Source organism: Suncus etruscus, chromosome 9, assembly GCF_024139225.1.
Source record: "Suncus etruscus isolate mSunEtr1 chromosome 9, mSunEtr1.pri.cur, whole genome shotgun sequence".
In the NCBI taxonomy this organism is placed as follows: Eukaryota; Metazoa; Chordata; class Mammalia; order Eulipotyphla; family Soricidae; genus Suncus; species Suncus etruscus.
Genome location: NC_064856.1, coordinates 94,753,870 through 94,776,940, shown reverse-complemented (window position 1 = coordinate 94,776,940; position 23,071 = coordinate 94,753,870). Strand labels below are relative to the sequence as shown.

General features: G+C 47.9%; 1 protein-coding gene across 1 annotated transcript in view; it reads left to right on the top strand.

Moving 5' to 3' along the window:
* Nucleotides 1-1,876: 1,876 nt before the first annotated feature.
* Nucleotides 1,877-23,071, top strand: part of SYT13 (synaptotagmin 13) — a 39,391-nt gene continuing 18,196 nt past the window's right edge. The window contains exon 1 of the mRNA XM_049779697.1: nucleotides 1,877-2,134. Within this exon, the coding sequence (XP_049635654.1) occupies nucleotides 1,958-2,134 (177 nt within the window). The 5' untranslated portion in view covers nucleotides 1,877-1,957. The remainder of the gene's footprint in view (nucleotides 2,135-23,071) is intronic.

The following is a 23,071-nucleotide window of genomic DNA, read 5'->3' as shown; positions in this document are numbered from 1 at the left end:
TACAGAAGGTACAAAATAAAGACTTGTGGAAGAGGCAAGATAGTCCTATAGGGGCTGCTCAGATAGTACAACAGTAGGAAGCTTGCCTTGCATGTGACGGGCCCAGGTTCCATCCCCGGCATCCTATATGGCCCCCTGAATCCTCTAGGAGTAATTTCTGAGTACAGAGCCAGGAGTAAGCCCTGAACACTGTCAGATTTAGCTCCCCAACAAACAAATAAACAAGATAGCCTGATAGACCTGATAGATCAAATGCAATTCTAGGCTATCAGCATTGTCTTAGCCACTTACACATTGTAAGTTCATCCATGGCAGGACAAAGCATTTGAAGCTTGATCCTTTGCAGAACGAGTCTTGAGCTCTCATGTATGGCTGGCTCTCGCTCAAGGACATAAGGACAAGTGAGGAAAGGGAGCTCTAAGAGACCTGGAGGGGATCATATCACAAAGGGCTTTGAATCCAAGTAGGGGTTCTTGATTTCTCCCTGGAGAATCTTGTAAGTAGGCATTTAGGCCTGTGAGAGATAGCATCAGGCTTTGCATCACAGAAACCATCTTTATTTATGTTCTACAGGGAAAGGATAAAAGAGAGGGGGTGGGCGATGGCTTTGACCAAAGAATTGAAGAATGGACGTTCTGTAATTTCTGAAGCCTTAGAAGAAGCCACTTCTGCTTCCTGCCTCATGAAAGCCAGCCAGTCCTTCTGTAAAAAGCGAGTCACACGCAGGGGACCTGCTCAATTTGTCACCACATGTTGGCCATGGGGTACTCCCTCAGGGCCAGTCAAGCCCAGTGGACAGCAGGCCTAGAAGACACCCAGTCAGAAATCACTTAGTGAAGAGAACCGAAACAAAAGAACCAACTACTCCCTGATTTCTCTTCACCAAGAGTGAACTGTCCTGCCCCCCCCCCACCCACCCCTGCTGTCTTTATTCTGCTAAGCAACCCCAGTGGACCCTATCTCAGAAAGCTGCCCATGGGCAGGGACTCTGCAAATTTGAGCTTGAGTTCAGAGGGATAGGATGTTGCCACTGCACCAGCCCCTCTCTGAGCGGCCTCTTCCTTTTCTGTAAATAACGGTGAGAATTTCTGCAGTTCAGAGAAAGGCCCAGAGAAATATAGTACATCGGGTAGAACACTTGCCTTGAACCCCAGGGACAATGTGGGTTCGTTCCTGGGCAACCCATCTGGTCTCAGAAGTCCTCCAAGAGTGATCCCGAGTACTACAGGGTATGTTTCCACCCCATAAAAGAAATTAGAAAATACTGGAGCCGCAGAGGTGGTAGGGCATTTGCTTTGCATGTGCTGACCTAGGACAGACCGCGGTTCTATTCCTGGGTGTCCTCCAAGCCAGGAGCGATTTCTGAGCACATAGCCAGGAGTAACCTGAGGGTCAGCGAGTGTGGACCCCCCCCCAAAAAAAAAATTAGGAGATAAACGCCAATTCCTTGTGAGCCAAGCTCTGGTGGCTTCCTACAGAATCTGAATTCATTTGGTCACCATCCAAACCAGGGTACTTGCCTCCATTCCTTCCCCAGCCATATCTATAGCCATTTCTGGGGTAAACACCTGGCAGGTTCTGAAGCTAGGTGACACCCCACCCCCTCAGCTCTGTGTGTCCCCAGAACTCAGGAGGCAGCCAAGGGTGGAGGGGGGTCCAGGCTAGGAGCCAAAAGACCCTCCCCAGATGGAGCCTGCTGCTGGGATGCTCCTCCTAAAACCCAGTGTGACCCGGGATTCCCTAGGGGAGGGGAAAGCGGGGTGAAGACCCGAGACTATCCCAGCTTCTCCCCACCTGCCAGACCCGGCGGGGCGGGGCGCAAGCCGTGACGTGGACGGGGAGGGGGCGCCAAGGGCGGGGGTGCTGACGTGCTCCAGCGGGCCCGCTCGCTGACAGCTGCGGGCGCGCCTGGTTCCCGGTCCCGGGGTGCGGGAGCTGGCGGCGGGGAGCGGCCACCATGGTGCTCTCGGTGCCAGTGATCGCGCTGGGCGCCACCCTGGGCACGGCCACCAGCATCCTCGCGCTCTGCGGGGTCACCTGCCTGTGTCGGCACATGCACCCCAAAAAGGGGCTGCTGCAGCGGGAGCGAGAGCCGGATCCCGAGAAGGCCGGTGTGCTCCGGTCAGCCCAACAGGTGAGCAGGGGTGAGGGGTGGGGATGGGGCCAGTTGTCTATGCTTCCAGGGGCTACTATCGGGGCTGGGAGGGAGGGTCTGCCAAGCTGAGGTGGGGTGGCGGGGTGATACGTGACGGTTCTTTGCCTGGCAGAGCCTGGCAAAGAGGAAGCAAGGAAGGGAAGGGGGCGCACCCATCACTGAGGCATCTAGAGGAAGGTTTTTTTGGGGGGCTCATGGAGGGAGGCTGAAGTAGGGATGAGGGCGCTCAAGGGGAGAGTGTGGGCGGGAATGGGGTGGGATGGAATTGGGGGGTTGGGAGGAGCAGGAGGTTGGGGGGCTCTAGGTGCAAAGGGCACTTAGAGGGGAATGTGGAGGAGACTGAACAGGCAGAGGGAGGAGGTGTGAGACCCCCCCCTCTTGTGAAGCATGGGAGACCAGTGAAGGCCCTTGCAGGATGGGAAGCTTGCAGGAGAGGGAAGAGAGGGCGGGTTGGGGTTGTGTGGAGAGAGCAGTGGCATTGTTCAGGATGGGAGAGATTCATCCCCAAAATGGGAGAGGAGGTGACTGCTGCTCCCTGGAAGCCGGAGACCATGAGTGAAAGCTGGGGAGAGCTGGTAATATTGGGGAGGGGGACATGAAGGACCCTGATGCCTCCCCAACATTCTTCACCCACCATCCAGAGGCTGATGTGGGTTGCCCCCAAATGCCCTGAAGACATGATTGATTTTATCTGGTCCCCAGGCCCCCTTTGATGTGATTTCCCCCCCCCCCACTGTATAGCACAGCAGAAAGGGTCTGTGGGAGAGGGTTGGAAAGACCACACCCCATAGGCTGTGAACCCCAGCTGTGCTCCCCAAGTGGAAGTATAAAATGTCCCCCTCTATCAAAAAGGGGTTAAGAGGGAGCAGGAAGACTGTGAGTGATGGGTTGGAATCCTCCCTAAGGGTCACCCTAGATCCGGCCCACCCTCCTTTCTCCAGTTATTCACCAGCCCTGAGCCCCAATTTGCCAGTTGTCACTGGATCGAGGTGGCGAGGACATGCCTGCTGTCCTTGAGGCGTTCACAGTCCAAACAAGTGACAGTGAGGCTGGCAGGAGCCCTCCAGAAGGGCTGCGGAGGCGGGGTCTGGAGCCATCTGGAAAGGGGTGCGTTGAGCTCCCCACTGGCCCTGAGGTCCATCAGCCCTCTGCAGGGACCAGCTGTCAACTCGAGTCCTTTCCAGCTCCCAGCACTCTCCAGCAGCAGCTGCTCTGGTTCTTAAGGCTTACCCTGGCTTGGAGAGATCCTGGGTGTTGGGTGAGGTGTTGGGGCGACTGACACTGGGCCTCCATCCAGCTCTGCCCTAGTGACAGCCCTGATCCACACACAGCACAGCCTCTTGGATTCAAAGACACCATCTCCTGCCTTCAACTTCTTGCAAAACTGGGGAGGGACCCAGCATAGCAAAGCCTTATTTGGTGTCCATATTCACGTCAGGCGCCACTCCAGCTGCTTTGCACAGAACGTTTTTAGCAACCAAGTGAAGGACTGGTGTGATGCTGCCAACTGAATGATGGGAAAGCTTGTGACTTGTCCAAAGCCACACATAGCAAGAGATGTTTTAGAGCTGCCAGGTTCTAGCCAAGCTGGTCTGGGTGTTGTAGCCTCTATTACCCTCACCGCTCCATTCCTATCCCTGTTTGCTAGGCAGGTGTCTGCCTCTCTGCCCTAAGCCTGGCAGCTCTTCTCTTCAAGGCCACCTCCTCCTCCTGTAAATGATGAGCTTCCTTTTGGAAAGAGTATTGGGGTTGCATTTAGTAATGCTCAGTGGTCATTTCTAGCTTTGAATGCATAAGTGATCCCTTGCAGTGTTCAGGGGACTATATGTGGTGCTGGGGATGGAACCAAGGTCAATACCTTGGCACTGGTACTATGTCTCTGGGCCCTGAGCTTCTTGGAGGCACTGACACTCCTGTTCCATCCTGGGGCCACCTTCTAATTCCTGAGGAGAATCCATTTTTTTGAGGGGGGGGTCACACCTTGAAGCTCTCAGGGGTTACTCCTGCCTCTACTCTCAGAAATCGCTCCTGGCAGGCTCAGGGCACCTCATGGGATGCCGGGATTCGAACCATATCCTTCTGCATGCAAGGCAAAATCCCTACCTCCGTGCTATCTCTCTGGCCCCCTAAGGAGAATTCTTGCATTTAAATTGCACCTTCTTGGGAAGGAATCTGTCTATAACCCCTGGGATCCAGTCTCCTTCTGCAGCTCCCCCATCACACTCACCCATCTCTATACTTCCAGTGATTTTGTTTGTTTTGGGGGTCCATGACCACTGGTGCTCAAGGGCCCCCCCCCTCCCATGCAGTGCTTATAGGAGCCTGTGGTGCTTGGAATATGAGAACCCAGGACTTCTGCTTACAAAGCATGTGCTCTGGCCCTTTGAAGTATCTCATAGGCCCTTGTCCACATTCTTTAACAGTCAGCCCTGGTTACAAGTGGGCATGATTTTTCCCATGTGCTTACTTGTGTAATATTTACCTGTAGTGCCCAGGAGTGACTGTAATCTGCTAGGTTTCAGTTGAGAAATTGGAGACAAATGAAGATACCCCAGTGTCCAGACACTTGGCTTATTGCCTGAGCTAGTTAGTTTGTTTTAGGCCTGGCTCTTCCAAGGACTTACTCCTGGCTCTGTACTCAGGGATCACTCCTGCTAGAACTTGGAGGACCACATGGAGTGCCGGGGATGGATCAAAATGGGATCAGCTACATACAAGGCTTAACCCCTGTACTATTTCTCTGGCCCTGACTGAGCAGTTTCTTTAAACATGGATGCTGTCAGGGCTGAATGGGAGGTACACACTTGGTGGCCAGCATCTGAGTGACCCAAGCCTCTCAGCAGGCTGTGGTAAGGCTGAGTTCTGCCAGAATTGGTGGCTGCTGAGGCACTCAACTTGGCCCCATCTATCGATGACCCAGATAAAATGAATAGAGACACAATGGACATTTCTAAGGCAGGAAAGGAGGTGTTGTTAGGGGTGGCAGGTAGCAACAGTATGACAGTAAAGGCACATGTTATCAGGAGGTGGGAAGGCTCTTTGTAGATGTTCCTGGAAGAGTAAAAGTGCCTGGGGGATTTAGAGATGGGGCTCTGGCTTCCTGTCACCCGTGAAAACTGGGTGTCTGCAGCAGGGGTGTCCATGTCCCTTTAAGTTGCTGGTGGTGGCTGATTTGGAGGGAATCAGAGGGAAATCATCAGAGCCTGATTTCAGGCCCTGGTCATGGACAGAGGCGAAGCTCATCTTGCTTTAAAAAAAAACCTTCATGTTTGGGGCAGGAGAGATAGCACAAAAGTAGGGCATTTGCCTTGCACACAGCAGACCCAGGACTCACCTGGGTTTGATTACCGGCATCCCATATGGTCCACTGTGCCAGGAATGATTTCTAAGCACAGACACAAGAGTAACCCCTGAGCGCCAATGGATGTGGGCCCAAAACCAAAACAAACAAAGACAAAAAAATCCTTCATGTTTTCCTAGGGGTTCTTCCTCTGTGATCCAGACTTCCCTATAGGTAGAAATGAAGGAGTTTGTGGTCACGGTGAGAAAATACTACTGTCTGCTTCCTCATGAATCTGAAACAACTGAAACAACAGTCCCCATCAGTGGACAATAAATAACAAGCCCTGGAAATTCACACCAAAGTTTGAGACTTTGTCCCTGATGGGTTCCAGGCACCAATTCCGCAGCCTTGGCCCAAACTGTGCCAGCTGTGGGCATTGCAATTTTGAGACTGATCTGTCAACCTATGAATGAATGATTGAATTAATGAATGAACAAATGCATGAACAGGAGGCACTCAGCCACCTCCCACACAGGATGATTACTAGTAGAGGTTCCTTCCCAGTGCCACACATCCTTTATTCCTGCATTTTCAAATCTCCTGAGGGGGCAGGGTGCCAGGGCATAAACAATGGCAAGAATTTAGCCAAGTAAGAGGGGGAACAGGTGCTCCCCAATCACCCCATTTCTTTCCATATCTTGCTCCCTCTGGCATTCATTTGTTTTCTTCTTTCTTTGCCTAAATGCATCCTGGACCATGTACTGAGCTTCTGGAACATTCCCTTTTCTTCCTTCACACTGAGCTGGTTTGGAGGGACTCTGGGGTTCTGTCCCTTTCCATCTCCAACTGCTGGTCTGCAAGGGGTACCTGGTACCTCCTGGGCTGGGCTGGGGTCTCAGCCCAGCATGGGGAGACTTGTTCCTGGGTGACCAGAGATTAGAAAGAGGACAGGAGCTGAGGCAGAAGGAATCTGTGTGAGACTGTGAACGTGATCCAGGGCTCTCACCCTTTTCTGGGTCCTCTCACAGATGCCTTTTTCAAAACCTCTCACAGTGTGGTTCAGTTTTCTCCCAGCTTTGACTGCAGCGTTCAAAGCTCTGGCCCTTTGAGAACCTCCCAGGAGAGGTTTGATTAAACATTATAACCCCTGATTACAAACATCAATGGTATCCACTAAGTCCCTATTTTCATTATCGGGAAGACTGTGGGTTTCTGCTTCAGATTTCTGTAGACACAGGAGTCAAGAGACTGACACTCTGCTTTAGAGGCCACAGCCTCTGCTTCTTCGCCCATGTCCTCGGAGAAACTGGAGTCCACTGGGGACGACTGTGATCCCCTGAGCCCCACACCTTCTCTGTGTCTTTACTCTCTGGAGCAGAAGCATCTTTTCTTCTCTGATCAGGTCATTCACTGAAGGTCACTGGGCATGTTCCAGGCACTGAACAGCAAAGACAAGACAGACACATGTCCCATGATCAGGGGAGAAGGGCTCAGGGTCCTCTAGGTGCTGTAGAGTGTACAGAAAGGCAGGGTGAGAGGGTGGAAGAGGAGAAATGGGAGACTTACCTAAAGCCTGCAATAGAGCTTTCCACTTCACTTTTCACTGTCTATACACGTCTTCCCCTTACCACTTAGAATAGATGATTACAGGTCATCCCCACCTCCCTAATTTCTAACCCCACTTATTCCTGGAATAATCTGGACTTCATGATGCCTTGAAGGTGGCTCTCTACAGAATCAAGGGATTCTTTAAAAGGCTTAATTGCTGGGTCAGAGCAAGAATAGGGCATTGGTCTTACATGCATCTGACACAGCTTCAATCCCTTGCACCCCAAAGGGGCCCCCAAGTTGCTAGGAGTTACCCTTTTTCTCAGAACCCTAAGAAATCCATGTACAGCCTCCCCCACAATAAAAGGCTTCATTACTGATGATGCTCCTGATCACATAAGCAAAAGCCTCAAAGATTTATTTTCAGACTGGAGAGATAGCATGGAGGTGGGGCATTTGCTTTGCATGCTGAAGGATGGTAGTTCGAATCCCAGCATCCCATATGGTCCCCCGAGCCTGCCAGGAGTGATTTCTGAGCATAGAGCCAGGAGTAACTCCTGAGCACCGCTGGAAAAACAAAACAAAACAAAAACCAAAAAAAAAAAAAAAAAGTATTTCCTTTCATTTCCTTCAAGCCATGGATAGTCATAGCAGAGCTGATATCTGTCAGTCTCTCTAAGTGTCTGTCCTCTCTCAAGCTTATACAGCTACATTTGTTTTTGCTTCCCAATAACCCTGACCTGTTCCACTCAGCAGACAAGCACTGAAGAGCCCAGGAGTCACAAGTTCAGAGCCAGAGCAAAAAAAATGCACTTAGCCTGGGCTGCCCCCAAGCATCCACTTCTGCTTCCACTGCCACTGGAAAACTTTCAATGAAAAACTAGGCAAAACCTCGTGAGTCACTGTGTCTCCCCAGATACACAGACATCTTTGCACTTACCTCTGCAAACTTTGCCTGTAGAGCAGCGTGAGGCTACTTGCACCATCCTTTCTATTTCCTATCTGCTTGCTGCCCTGGCTACTGCCTGGGGCCCTGCAGAGAAATTGGATGCAGCAAGCTTGTTTGGGCTAGTTACTTAGCAACATGGAGGTGGTGTGAATTTTTCCTCAGGAATTGAGTGTAGATTATTTCAGGGAGATGATCATACACCCATTGGCAGTTCTGAGCCTTTTATTTGCTCACTACCTGGCTCCCTGAGCTGGGCTGTGTCTTTCCGGCAGCACATCCGGGACTTGGCGCAGCTCCCCTAGTTTCTCTGATTCAGCATGGGTATGTCCTAAGTATGGTTCTTGTCCATCTGAGGATGGTTCTCTGGCACCTTTTGTTACCTGTAGCAGAAAAGCCTGATGGCCTGGGGCATGTTCCTCTTTTCAGAGAGTGACAGGGTTGCCATCCTCACATCCCTGGGGTACAGGGAGAGGCACAATAGGATTACTCAGGCAGAGACACCTGGTGGGAAAGTCCAAATCAGAAGGACAAAGAAGGGAGGGAAGGGGAGATCACTGTGGATGGGGGACAGCAGACAAGAGGAAACCTTCTCAGATCTGGAATCCAGAGGAGCCAGCATTCTGAGGGTGAGCCTTGACCTAGTCATGCCCTTTGACTTCTCTCACTCTAGCTACCCCCACTTCTCCCTGAGGATTCGATCTCTGTATTCATGACCTCAGACCCAGTGACTCATTACCCCAGGAAAGTCTGCTCTAAGGAAGACAAGACTGAGCTCTAGGGTATTAGTTTGCTTTTGTTATATTTTTCCTTTAGGGGCACACCCAGCAATGCTCAGGGCTTAAACCCATTTGTGTGCTTAGGGACCACTCCTGGGGGGCTTGAGAGACCATGTGGGATATTAGGGATCAAACCTAGGTTGGCTACATGCAAAGGAAATACCCTACCCACTGTGCTTTGACAATGGCTCCAAGCACTCTAGATTTTAAGATCAAAACATTTTCTCATGTGCATGTCAGAATCCACATACTTAGGGGGCAGAATGGTAGAATAACAGGTAGGGCACTCGCCTTGTTCATGTCCACCTGGGTTCAATCCCTGTCATCACTATAGGGTCCCCTGAGCCCCACCAAGAATGATTCTTGAGTGCAGAGCCAGGGGTAAGCTCTGAGTATCTTCATGAGTGCAGAGCCAGGAGTAAGCTCTGATTACCTTCATGTATGACCCCCCCAAGACCCCCAAATTAATAAATAAAAATAATGGTACAGCATGGAGGCTTCTCTTTGCTATTCACTTGGCAGCCCTAGTGTGGACAGATTGAAGAGTCTGGGAATGAAACGGGGTTGCAGTTCTGATGATGAATAAAAAAAAATTGGAGGGGAGGCCTCTGGGAATTTTGGAAAACTGAGGTCTGGTATGGGGGTGGGTTGTGGGGGTGACAGAGCTAGTTAGTTTTTTTGTCCTCCATTTATTAAACCCAAGACTCCACTTTCTTTCATAGAAGAATGGAACTGGGCTGGGCAAATGCAAGACAAAGAGCAGAAATGTTGAATGGCTCTTGAGTCAGGGGTTGGGAGAGGGATTCCTGGGGTGTCAATCTCTGCTTGCATCCAAGATATCTTTTCCTGGGGAACAGGAAGACAGGGGTGGGGACTGATGACTGAACCATGGAGTAGTCAGTGTGTATACACAGATGCTCCCCTTGTCCTCTGTTTTCTGTCCTTTGGATCACTGTTGGTCCATGGCTACCTGGGAGGTTGCCTTAATCCTTTCTACTGCAAAGCCAGGAACAAAGGCCCAAGATAGTGACACTGAGAAGCACAAAGCCTAGTCTGGAGCTAAAGCAAATGGGGAGAAGGGGGTGGTGTTGGACAGGAAGGGAGGAAGGGAAGAGTTGGGAAAGGGGACCATGAGAATTGCTGATGAGCTGGCCAAGAACTCCAGGTTCCTGGGATTCATAGTTGATGTCAATCACACAGGGCACCACCTCACATATTTTTGTTTGTTTGTTTAGGGGCCACACCTGGCAGTACTCAGGAACTTACTTCTGGCTCTGTTCTAAGAAATCACTCCTGGCAAGCTCAGGAGACCATATGGGATGCTGGGGAATCAAACCTGGATTGGATGAATATAAGGCAAACCCCCTATCTAGCTGTGCTCTGGACTCATAGTTTTTTAAGCAGTTCTTCAAGGGTCCAGGGCCCCCTCCCATCAATTTTTAAGTTACTGAGCTGGTAGCTCAATGTGATGACCCAGGGCCCAAGGATGTGGTGTGGTGGATGCTACCATAGTTCTGATGTGCCAGAGGTTACCCAGACAACCTCAGAACTGCTCAGGGGACTCTAGGGCTGTGTTTGGTGATGCTGGAAACCATATGGGTGCTAGAGATTGAAGCCAGGTTGGCCAACATGCAAAGCAAGTGCCCTACTCATGTTTTAGCTCTCCAGGCTTCTACTTTGCTTCATAAAAGGTATCTTGGGTCACAGCACTGTGCTTTACAAAGAAGAGGCAAGAGAGAGGCAGCAAAAGTAATGGTGGGAGTAAGGGGGTGTCAGGAGATAAAACCCCAGAGCATGTGATGGGTATTGGCATATCCTTGTAAGTGCACTTTTGGGTGAGCTGGTGCTCATGGGGGAAGAGGATCTGAGGTGTTTTTGGAGGGGTAGCACAACATCCCACAGTATACAGGGCATACTACTGGCTCTACACTCAGGGATTTCTCCTGGTGGGTTCAGGAGATCATACATGATGCTGGGGATTGACTCTGGGTCTGCTGAGTAGAAGGCAAGTAAACATTCCTCCCACTGTATGGTCATCCCAGCCCCAAGGGGAGCTAAGTCTTTAACTAGCCCACTAGGTTCCCCAGAAAACAGACAGAGGAAGGGAATGAACAGGAGTCAGGGTACCATTTGTCACCCCTTCACGTTGTACACCTTGTACACAGCCTAAATCTGTGACTCCTCAAGAATGAAAGTATTGGTTTGATCATGATTGAGATGTTGAGATGAGGGTGTTAGACTAAAGACCCTCACACATAGACAAAGAAGAAACAAGGCCTGGTGGACACGAACACTTAATGACACTACCTTAATGCCCTTTGAAAAACCAATTAGTATGAGAAAAAGCTTTAAAAGGAAGAGAATTGGAGGCAGAGAGATAGTTACAGCAGGAAGGGCACTTGCCTTACATGCAGCCAACCCAGGTTCAATTCACAACACAAGCCATGGTACTTCTGAGCACCCCGAGGAAGCCAGGTATGCCCCCAAAACAAACAGAAGACCTTGGAAATGAGACCAGGTAGGTCCTTGAACACTGGCAGGCCTGTGGAAGTGGGTGGTAGAACGGCACATGAGAGAAAGAATTTAGCACCAAGTGCAGGCAAGTCTGTGGAGAGATGGTGATGATTAGGGATGCAACTAGACATTCTGATAGGAAAGCACCAGTCGGGGAGGAAAAAGTCAAACATATAAGAACTGGAGCAGTAGAGCGAACTGAGCAAGTGAGGTGACCTCCATGGACTGGGGTGCAATGTCTGGTGGGGAAAACTGGTTTTGAGGACTGCAGAGAAAGATCTGCCTGCTGCAGGCCCTGATAGGAAACAGGACCAAATGTGAAGACAGGTTTGTAAGTCTGTAAGCTAAGGGCCTCCCTTTCTTTAGCACTAGGAAGGAGATCTCAGGAGCTGGGTCACCAGGCAGGGCTGATCCTGTGGAGCCTGGTATTTGTGATTGTGTCCTGTGGCTTCTACCCTTCAGAGTAAATTTCAAATGGCAGGGCCTGCATGCTGGCATCAAGGTTGCATAGGGACAACCGGCGAGGGCATTTATACCACCTGCCTTGGGACAGGACAGAGAGGAGAGCAGCGGGGAAGGGACTTTAGTCTCTAAAAGAGCTTTGTTGAAGCACCAGATCATGAGTAGATGGAGAAGGTTGCATTTTGCAGAAAAGAATAGAATGGGAGAGTGAGAATTCAATCCTCAAGCTCCAAAACCAGGACACTGGGTCTAGAAGCAAATGCCGATGAAGGAAATTATCCACATGGATTCAGGAATACAACACGCAAGTCTTCCACTTCTAAGAAGTAGGAAGCTCAGTAGGAAAAACCGGAAATGCAAGAGAGCGTTTTCCTGAGACCCAGGATATTTATTAGGATGAAACAAACCACACCCTGGGGTGAAGAACAAGTGGTCTAAACACCAATCCAAGGTGCTACATTCAAAGTTGTTTCTAACCAATGAGTATCAAGTATACTGAGTGGGGTGTCACCTGGTAAATCCAATAAGAGGGGTCCCTGTCCTCAAGATTCCTTGTAGGGGGGAGATGAGCTGACCAAGATTTCCCATAAGAAGATAGCTGTGGCTGTAAGCATTTGAGAACCAGATGCCACTGAGATCAAAGGTACCAAGGCAGGCAAGGTGGGTGGTCAGTGAGTTCTCATAGCCAGCAGAAGTTCTGCCGTCAATTATGTCCAGTGGTCCCAGGGGTTGGGGAGCAGGGATGGGGTGCCACAGGTATGCTCTCAGCTCCCTTGTCCTATTGGCCACGCAATTTTGATCATCCCAGAGGGACCCAGTGGGGACCTCACACACTCCAGAAACACACAGAGGACAACTGTGGATAAACCTTGAGTGCCTGTGGATACCACAGAGTCTTCGGGGGAGTGTGCTAATTGCCAGAGCTCAGTAGCTCAGTGGTGGGGTCATTAATAATGCTGATGGTTAAGCTGTCCTTAAAGCAGTTGTTTTAAATTATTTGATTTTATGGACTAGAAAAATGGCAGGGATGACACTAAATCCATTTGCTGGCTCTGGGCTTCAGGCTGGTGGCTGAACCTCTCTGAGCCTCCCTGTGCCCATCTGTTGTCTGAACTGACAAACCTCACTCAACTGCTATGGGAGTGATCCAGATAGGCAGTGTCCAGAACCTATGCAGGGACTGGAAATGACCCCTTGTGGCTCCAGAATCAAACCAAACCATCCTGTTCACCTTTCTTGTGTCTCCCTGCCCCTCCTAACCAGGAACTGCAGACATTTTTATCCCCCAGGTGTTGGTACCAGAATCCAGGTCTAGGAAAAGTTTCTGTCCAAGCAGTTCTACTCCACACACTCTCTGTTGTTGTGTGTCAGTTTTCTGTCCCTCCCAGTCTTTGTAAATACCTGCTGGCTGAGCCACCTAATGGACCATCTGCTCCTGCCAAATCCTCCTATTAGTAAACACTCAATCATTGGTTAGCATAACCAACCCTAATCATTAACAGGGACGAGCAGAACTGAGAGTGTTTGTGGTGCAGTTTAAGGCTTTCTTGGCAGGTTTAGAAACCCTTTCCAGTTTTCCATTTGACCCAGCCACTAGCACAGGGCTTGTACCTCCTGCTGTTTGTCTGTTGCCTGCTGTCTGTCTGTGCTCACCAGACATCCCTGCAGGTTGAACAGTCTGGGTTTTTTTTTTTTTTTTTTTTTGCACAAAACCATGAGCTGAGAAAACTAGTTGGCATGATAGTGAATTTGGAGTGAACAAGCTGCTCTGACCAATAGCGTGTCATCAAATCCTATTTGGTGACATTTAGTAGACAGAAGGGAAGCGAGGTCTGTACCCCTTTGAGAAGGACCCTCCACCCCACATGCCATGTGCTGCTCTCTAACCTAGTCCACCCGACTAGCAGCACGAAGGGGGAGGCTAGGGACAGCACTTGAGTGTCCCCTAAAATTTCTTGTTACTTCAAAGTGTCGCAGAATTGCCAGTCTGTACCCACACATCTGTTATCTCAGAAGAGAAGATCAGAGAGGAAGTAAAGGAGCTGCTTTTCCCTGGAGGTTACACTCCTGGGTTCTTTTTCCCAACCAATTCTTGGCCAATTAGTTGTCCATTTTTCCTAAGATACTTTAAGTGACCACTTTCATTGTTAATTTTTAGGGTTTTATTTGCAGGGGGGACATACCTGGTTATACTTAGAGCTTAATCCTTGTTCTGTGTTCAGGGATCACTCCTGATGGGCTTGGGAGATGATATGGGATGTTGGGTTTCGAATCTGAGTCAGCAACATGCCAGTCAAGCACCCTACCTACACTGTACTATCATTCTAGCCCTCACTGTTAATCTTGAGTTTCATCTACTACCCTGACCCCCAGGCTAGTTCTTCATCTCTTTTCAATTGGCAACTGCCCCTCCAGCTCCCTGCCATGTACCTAGCAGCTGGATGTACTGCAAGTTCCAAGAAGTACCCTGCTTCCACTCTCAGTTAAAAATCTTTCCATGTTCATGACCAGCAACTTGGAAGCCTTCTTCTGAGGCCTCTCCCCACCTCCCCCATTTCCTCCATTCACCCTAGATGCGTCACTAGCTGCACCATGTCCAAGGCATGCTATCCTATGTACCCATTCCAGGACTCTGGAGATCCTTTTGTCTCTCCCATCAGTACATTTCCTTGACTATTGAGCTAACAGGCCTCTTTAGGAAGCAGGTTCTGATGTCCTTGATGATTGGTCTCTTGTAATACATATACTAGACAATTTCAAGTTACCTTCTCAACTTCTTCCTCTTTGTATACACCTGTACAAAAAGCAAATAGCTTGTTTTTTGCACATGACTTATTATTCATGGGTACTGGTTTCCTTGAGATGAACAAATGGCCTTTTCCTGAAAAAGCAGAAAAGAATGCTTTGATTGATTTTTCATGCCTGTCATGGGCACCAAGAAGGAGAGTTGGTGCACCAGTACTTTCTGTTTGCTATGTAGCCATGGTCTTATCTCATCATTTGACAGGAAACTTTCTATAAGCAAGTGCATCTTCTGTTCTCCTGTTGCTTGAATGAAGGTTGTGTACCTAGTAGATAAACATCAAATATATGCCAATTTAATTTTTGATTTGCTAGAATTTGATAAATGTTTAATAGGCTTGTTTGGACCTAAAACCCAAATGAAGGAAGAAGCTGATCAAAGTCACAAGCCTGTTCTGAAGTCATAGTTTACAGCTTTGCTGTTGTGATGCTTCCAGGAAAGAAATCAATGTGGGATTCTGGGGATCAAATCTGGGTCAGCAGCATGCCAGGCAAGCATCCTACCCATTGTACTATCATTCTAGTGCTTTCAGATGCTTGCCAGCATCTGCACAGAGTGGACGGATGTCTTTGATTTGTGTAACTGCACTGTTTTCCACTCTGTGTCACCTGGGAAGGATGATGCTTCCATGCTCCAAAGGGTTCTAAAGAACCTTCTCTCCCACTCAGAAAAGTTTCTCAGAATGCAAATGTGTAAAAGAAGAACAAATGTGTGATTTGAAGAATCACACTGAATATTTTCTCATCAATTATTTTTAAATTGAATTTTAAGGGATTTTATTTCAGTACTTTATTGTTTATAATAAAGGTTGATGTATTGATTTTGTCAATGGTTTCATCTAAGTTTCATAGAATTAAAATAGTGTATAGAATTCTAGAAAATGATGCGAATTTAGTGCTAAGAAAATGGAGATATACGGGGCCGGGCGGTGGCACTAGAGGTAAGGTGCCTGCCTTGCCTGCGCTAGCCTAGGACAGACCGCGGTTCGATCCCCCGGCGTCCCATATGGTCCCCCAAGCCAGGAGCGACTTCTGAGCGCATAGCCAGGAGTAACCCCTGAGCGTCAAATGGGTGTGGCCCAAAAACAAAAAAAAAATGGAGATATATAACCAGAATTTTCAGTCTCCAATACTCCATAAAAAATGTAACTTCCAAGAACAGCAGGTCAATGTTTTTCTTGCACATGGCTGATCCAGGTTTGACCTCTGGCACCATGTATGATCCCTTGTGCTCCACCAGGAAGGATCTCTGAGTACAGAGCCAGGAGTAAGGCCAGAGTACTGCCAGGTATGGCTCCAAAACAAATGAACAAAACACATAGTATCCTGGGACTTGTGAGAGAATGCTGCAGGAAAGGTGCTTTTCTTGCATGAAGCTGACCTGATTAGCATCATTTATGATTCCCTGAGCACCACCAAGAGTGGTGTAGAACCAGGAGTAAGCCCTGATTGAGTACAGCTGTATGGCCCCAAAGCAAAATTAATTATGTAATTAAAAATAATCCCCATCAATAAGAAACAGAGGAGAGAAGTCTGGAGTATTCAAGTGAATGTTGCTGTTATACCCACAAGAGGCTGATAAGGAATATATGTTTCTCTTCTTACAAAGGCTACTGATTAGATAGTTCTGAGACCTCTGACACTCAGATGCTGACTGAAAGATTTCTAAGTCCATAGTCAGCACAAGGGTTGCCCATTGAAAGAGTCGAAAGATCAAGACATGCTAAGAAATTTAGGAAGTTCAAAACTCCTCTGAGATGAAACCCACTACCAAGTTCTAGCTACGGTGATTGGGCAGGGAGATAAGGATGGGGAGGAGAATGGAGTAGGAAGGTTGTGTGTCAGCTCCAACCAACAGCCAGTGCTATTTGTGATCTGTGAAATCATCCCAGCTTTGAAACAATTATGACTTTGTTTGAGGAGTGTTGAAGGTGTTCAGGAGATGATGATGCCATTTTGACATTGCCTTGGGTCAGGGCACAAGGGAAACACATTTCTGTCCAAAGAATGTCAAGGCCACATCACAACTGAGAATACTCACCAAGCAATGCCTAGACCTCCAGTAATTCATTAACAAGGCTGGAGAAGGTAGCAGACCATTTAGCTCACATGTGCCAGCAAATTGCAAAGTGTGATTTTGGACCTTTCCGTTTTTACCTGTGAATAGATTTGCTAATGTGTCAGGAAGCTGTGCTGGAATGTTGTGGTCAGCAGCAGTGACTGTGGGGGTGAACTTAGGTCCCAAGTGTAGCATACTCTACAAGATCCCAATATCCCAAGCTGTGGGATCTTGGACAAACTTTAAAACTTTTTAAGTTGCTATTTCCTTTTCTGTGGAGAAAGAATTGCTTTCTTTTCAGTTGCTCACATTAGGGCAGGGGTCCTCAAATTACATCCTGCAGGCCACATGCAGCCCACCAAGGATGTTTTTCTGGCCCATAGTTTTTGTTTTTGTTTTTGTTTTTTTCTTGTTTTTTTTTTTTTTTTTTTTTGCCGCTGCTGCCTGTCTTGCTTAGCAGCTGATTCTTCCCAGGCCTGCAGTGCGCATGTGTGTTGTGTACCGCACTCTTCTTCTCCCTGTCACTTGATTCCTCCTCTCAGTCTCTGGCAGGGGTTCTCAAACTATGGCCCATGGGCCACTATTGTTCATAATTTTTTTTAAACTATAGTCCAGCCTTCCAACAATGTGAGTGACAGTGAACTGACCACCTGTTTAAAAAGTTTGAGAACACCTGCATTAGGGTATATAGTTAAATACTAGCCTCTCATCTAGGGTTGTGTAAGATTAAATACGATCCAATCTGAGTGTGAAGCCCCACATCTAGAAAACAGGAAGTGGTATATGGTGGCAGCCATTTTGTTCCTTCAAGGCTCTGTATGTGACTGGAGAGTCCAGGCAGGACTCTTGGTTTGTCTGTTTTTATTTTTTAAATCTTTTCTAATATCCTATTTATGCCATAAACACTAGGAGAGTGGCAGCACCAATGTCCCTCCCCTTATCACGGGACTTCAAACTTGAGTTGTACCCACTGTGCCCTGAATGTCACAGATTTTTACATTATCACCTAGGCCCAGAGGTGGCACCTTCCTTTCTGTCAGTCTGCTGCCCAAGTTCTGAGTGGTATTCAATCAAAGATCAGTCTCTGGATTTTTCTGCACATCTCTCCCTGTTTGTTCTGGGAGTTTGTTTTTGAAGGGAGTTACACTTATAATGTTCAAGGGCTATCTATTTCTTTTTTTTTTTTTTTACCCTTTCCATTTCCTATCTCATAATTGGCTATTTTGATTGAAACAAGGAACTAGCGACTTCTTTTTTTATTTATAATATCTTTATTTAAGCATCTTTATTACAAATATGATTGTGATTAGGTTTTAATCATGTAACGAACACCCCCCTTCACCAGTGCAACATTCCCACCACCAGTGTCCCAAATCTTCCTCCATCCCATCCCACCCCCACCTGTACTCTAGACAGGCTTTCCAGTTCCCTAATTCATTCACATGGTTATGGTAGTTCTCAGTGTAGTTATTTCTATAACTGCACTCACCACTCTTTGTGGTGAGCTTCATGAAGTGAGCTGGAAGTTCCAACCCTCCTCTCATTGTCTCAGGATTGTTGCAAAAATGACTTCTATTTTTCTTAAAACCCATAGATGAGTGAGACTATTCTGCGTCTCTCTCTTCCTCTGACTTATTTCACTCAGCATGATAGATTCCATGTACATCTATGTATAGGAAAATTTCATGACTTCATCTCTTCTGACGGCTACATAATATTCCATTCTGTATATGTACCACAGTTTCTTTAGAGGCTAGCCATTCATCTGTTGAAGGGCATCTTGGTTGTTTTCAGAGCCTGGCTACTGTGAATAGTGCTGCAATAAATATAGGTGTGAGGAAGGGGTTTTTGTATTGTATTCTTGTGTTTCTAGGGTATATCCCTAGGAAGTAGAATAGCTGGGTTGAATGGGAGCTCAATTTCCAGTTTTTGGAGGAATCTCCATATCGCTTTCCATAGAGGCTCTTATCTTTGTATTTAGAAATGACCCCTGTTAAAGCTCAGGGGACTGTGTGCAGTGTCAGGGATTAAACATAGGGTGGATGGGGTGCAAGGCAAGGGCCATAAACCCTATACTATCATTTGAACACTTCAGTGTCCTCTCTAAAGGGAGACTAGCATACAGGAATTGGAGACTAATGGCCATCTGTTTTCACCTGTATCCACATGTGATCAATGCTAAATACTACCATCACCACCCAATTTTGGCTCAGGAAGCCTTTTTTGTTTGTTTGTTTGTTTTGTTTTTTGGGGGCCACACCCATTTGATGCTCAGGGGTTACTCCTGGCTAAGCGCTCAGAAATCACCCCTGGCTTGGGGGGACCATATGGGATGCCGGGGGATCGAACCACGGTCCTTCCTTGGCTAGCGCTTGCAAGGCAGACCCCTTACCTCTAGCGCCACCTCACCGGCCCCAGGAAGCCTTTTTTTACCCTTAACTTCTTAGTAAATATACCTTCCTGATCCTTTCATTCTTCATTTTTTTATTTGTTTCTTTTTAGGGCACACACACATGACTGTGCTCAGGGATCATTCCTGGCTGTGGACTAGGAGGACCAGGTGTAGTTCCAGAGATCAAACCCAAATCAGCTATGTGCACAGCAAGCACCCTCCCTGCTGTACTTTCGCTCTGGCCCCAAAAATTCTATTCTTATCCATAATTGACTTGTGTGTAAAATCCCTTCCCTCTCCCTGCTTCCTTTTCTCTGCCCCACTGGAAATGCTCATTCTATAAAGGAAACAATGAAATATGGAGTTCCAAAGCTGATCAGCCCTCAGAGATGTTATCAATGTTAAACAAGAATGAAATGAGGGACAGTGGAGATCGCCTAGATGTTAAGGCACTTACTTTGCACAAAGCCAACCCTGGTTTCATTTCTGTAACTGCAAAGGGTCCCCTGAGCACCTCCAGGAGCGATTTTTGAGCACAGAGCCAAAAGTAAGCCACAGAGCTAGAACAATATAGTACAATGGGCAAGATGCTTGTCTTGCATGTGGCCTGGCCTTCCTATTTTGATCTCCAGCATCCCATATGGTCCCCCAAGACCCACCAACAGTAACCTATGAATAAAAAGTATACTTTGAGCATTTCTGACTGTGCCCCCTCCACCAAAGGGACTGAAAGAGTAACTAACTGTCAGCAAAGAAAGTGTTTGCATAGGTGCCAGCTACTATGTCTTATTCTTGCCAGGCTGGGAGAAGCATTTCCCCAACTCACAGCAGCAAATCTATTGACACACCTTGTCTGTTCCATTGCTGGGAGAGAGTGGGTGGGGAGTTTGTGGGGTCCACTACAAACAGAAGAGGAAAGAACCTGGCAGGAGGTGCTTCTGAGGGAAGGGGATTTGAGAAAGGATGAAGGCACCAGCTTGTTATAAACAGAAGAGGAGGTGTGGGAAGGGATAATGAAAGATAGTGTAAGGTGTCTGGTTGAGTTGCCATGGAAACACCGCATGGCTCCTGGACCGGAAGCTGAGCTCCTACAGCTTCAAAGTCAATTTCGGAGTTACAGATTTAAAGCTGCCCTCCCTTGAGAGGGGCCTCACCTGGTGGACTGACCCAGAGGCATCCCAGGAGTAGAGATCCTGGTCTCTGGAGCACCCCTGGGAACTGGAGTTCCATCAGACTCAATTGCCATTTGGTTGGGAACCCAAAGAGTTGAAGATACCTCTGAGCAGTTTGTCACACAAGAAGCCATTTCTCCAAGGGCCCGACCTGCCTTCCTGGGGTCTTCCCCAGGAACCTCATCACATCACAGGGGAAATTCATAGATCTGAAGATTCCTCAGCTATCACCCAGAGATTTCTTGAAATTTCTGAGACAACCATCTGCAGGGGGAGGAGTCTGGAAATGCCAGTGTCACCTTCCCCCAGGGGAAGATCCAACACTTCAAAAGGGCCGGGCAGAGACATTGTACAGGAGTTAAGTCACTTGATTTGTTTGTGGCCGATTCTGTTTAAATCTGCCTGTTCCCTATACTGCATGTACCCCTAAGTTTCACCCCTGATTCCTTCTGAGTACAGAACTAGGAATAGCCCCTGAGCACTCTTGTATAGAGACTTACACTTAAATCCTGCTCCTTTGATGCAAAAACCTACAGGGCAGACTGGTGGCAGGGCTGGGACAAATGGGCTTAAGCTCCACCTCAAATTCTGTCCAAGAGAATCTGTGTGTGTGGTGAGAGGGAAAATCTAGACCTAGCCTACTCCTGCCAAAATTCTGTCTGTAGGAGGATCCTTTTCTAGAGGCCAACGGTGGTCCTTTATGCTAAATTCTAGCTTGGCCTCATGTGGCTCAGTCATAGGAAGAGAGAATCCTAACTGTGTACAGACGAGGTAGGGGAAAAATATGCATGAGTGTGGTAAGTGGGAGTGTGGTAAATGAGTGCCTGTGTTTGAGAATGAGTATGAGAGACCGAGTATGTGTGAGTGTATATGATAGTGTCTATGTCTGAGAGTATATTTGAGTGTATGGCTGAGTGTGTGAGAGACTGAATATGAGAGAGAGACAATGAATATGTCAGAGAGAGTGTGAGAGAGAGAATGAGATTGTCTGAGAGTATGTGTGAGAGAATGATTGCCAGAAAGTGTGTGTGTGTGTGTGTGTGTGTGTGTGTGAGAGAGAGAGAGAGAGAGAGAGAGAGAGAGAGAGAGAATGAGTGTATCTGAATGTGTAAGAAAGTGTGTGTGTCTGAGAATATGTGTGAGAGAATGAGTGTGTGAAAGTGTGAGGGAGAGAATAAGTGTATCTGAGAAAGTGTGTGTGTGTGTGTGTGTTTGTGTGTGTGTGTGTGCTCATGCCATCCATGGAAATGCACATATTGTGTTTTGACAACTTGATCAGCTCTAAAAGTACTTATGCCCTAGGCCAGTGGTCGGCAACCTTTTTTTTCAACTGAGCCAAATCTTGCCAAAACCACGACTGAAATTTATTTTGAGAGCCACACAGGGCGCGCACTGACAGAGGCTAGGAGCAGAGTCCTGACTCCTGGAGCGGCTGCCCAGCACACAGAAGAGCCACATTAAAAGTGTAAAGAGCCACATGTGGCTGTAGGTGACCCTGACTTTGCTCCTCCTAGTTGGTCTTGGGTTCTCTGTAAGGACCTACCAGAGGGACTCGTCCTCCTGCCTGTTGGCAGCTACCTGGGTTTGATGAATAAAGTTACTCTCAGGATTCAAAGATAAGAGATTCCTACTGTAGACAGATAGATTCCTGCTCTTGGATAAATACCAAGCAGTGGCATCACTGGGTGAGAGGAAACATAGGGGCCCAACTTGGAAGAAACTTCCAGTTATCCAAAGAAAGTTTCTAGTTTACCTTTTGTTGGCCACACCTGAAAGTCCTCAATATGTCACAGTCTTGCCAACACCTGTTGGTGTCCTATTTCATTTTTGTCTTTTTTATTATTTACTTCTAGTAGTGCTGGGGATCATACCCAGGAACTTGGGTATGTGAGGCAGGGACTTACCCAGGACACATCCTCACCCTTAATTTTAGCCATTTTGAAGTCTATAGTTGGATTTTTTTTCTTTGTTTTGGGGACCACACTTGGCTGTGCTCAGGGATCATTCCTAGTGGGGCTCAGGGTCCATCCATATATTATGCTGGGATTGAACCCAGATTGGCTGCATGGAGGCAAGTGACTTAGCCCCTGTCTTACCTCTCTGGCCCATGTTACCTCTAGTGTTTCACACCTTCTTGGATGATTCTCCCAGATACATGAATTATCTGTGGCTTCATCCAGATTGTCCCCAGGTTAGTGTTCTACCATAATGCTCCAGACTTACCTTCCCCAGGAAGTTGCTCTTGGTTATTGGCATGCAACTGAGTTTTCTGGACTGTTCACAGGCTGCAGGAAGGCATCTCACACAGAGCCAGGAAAAGCCCCTGAGCCCCATGAGGATTGACCCAACTCCCCAAGACACAGTGTGACCCCCATGGACCTGCACGTGATAGAAGTCATTGGGGGTCCACTCTCATGGGACCTGCTCCTGATTTGGCAGGAGCCAGACTCTGCCCAAATCTTGCTCCTGTTAATCTTGACTCAAATCAAAGGGACAAAGCCATCTGCCCCTCTCCCTACAGGCCTGTTCCCCACATCAATTCCTGTGTCCTCAAAATGAAAATGAATAAATAGTCCTTGGTGCAAAGATTAATCACGTCATTAAACATGTGGCTTCACATCTGTGATAAGGTTAAACTGTTTTTTGTGTAGCCTGTTAGCTACATAATTAATTTCTGTTTGTCCTGCGTCAGTCCCTCCCTTCTGAGTTTCTGATGTGCCAAGCAGGACCGGACCTGTTAAAGGGCTTTGTAAATATTTGTTCAGGCCATGGCAGCGCTTCCCCCCCCACTATGCACCATCTGTCTTTGCATGGATGGTAGGAAGTTGGGGCTGTCCCAGGCCTCTGTTCCCCTCTCCACCAGGTAGGCAAACCAGAGAGACAGGGTGGGAGATGGGGATCCCTGGGAAAACTCCTCCTCTCTGGGTTCTCTTCCCAGAAGCACTGTGGTGAGGACCAG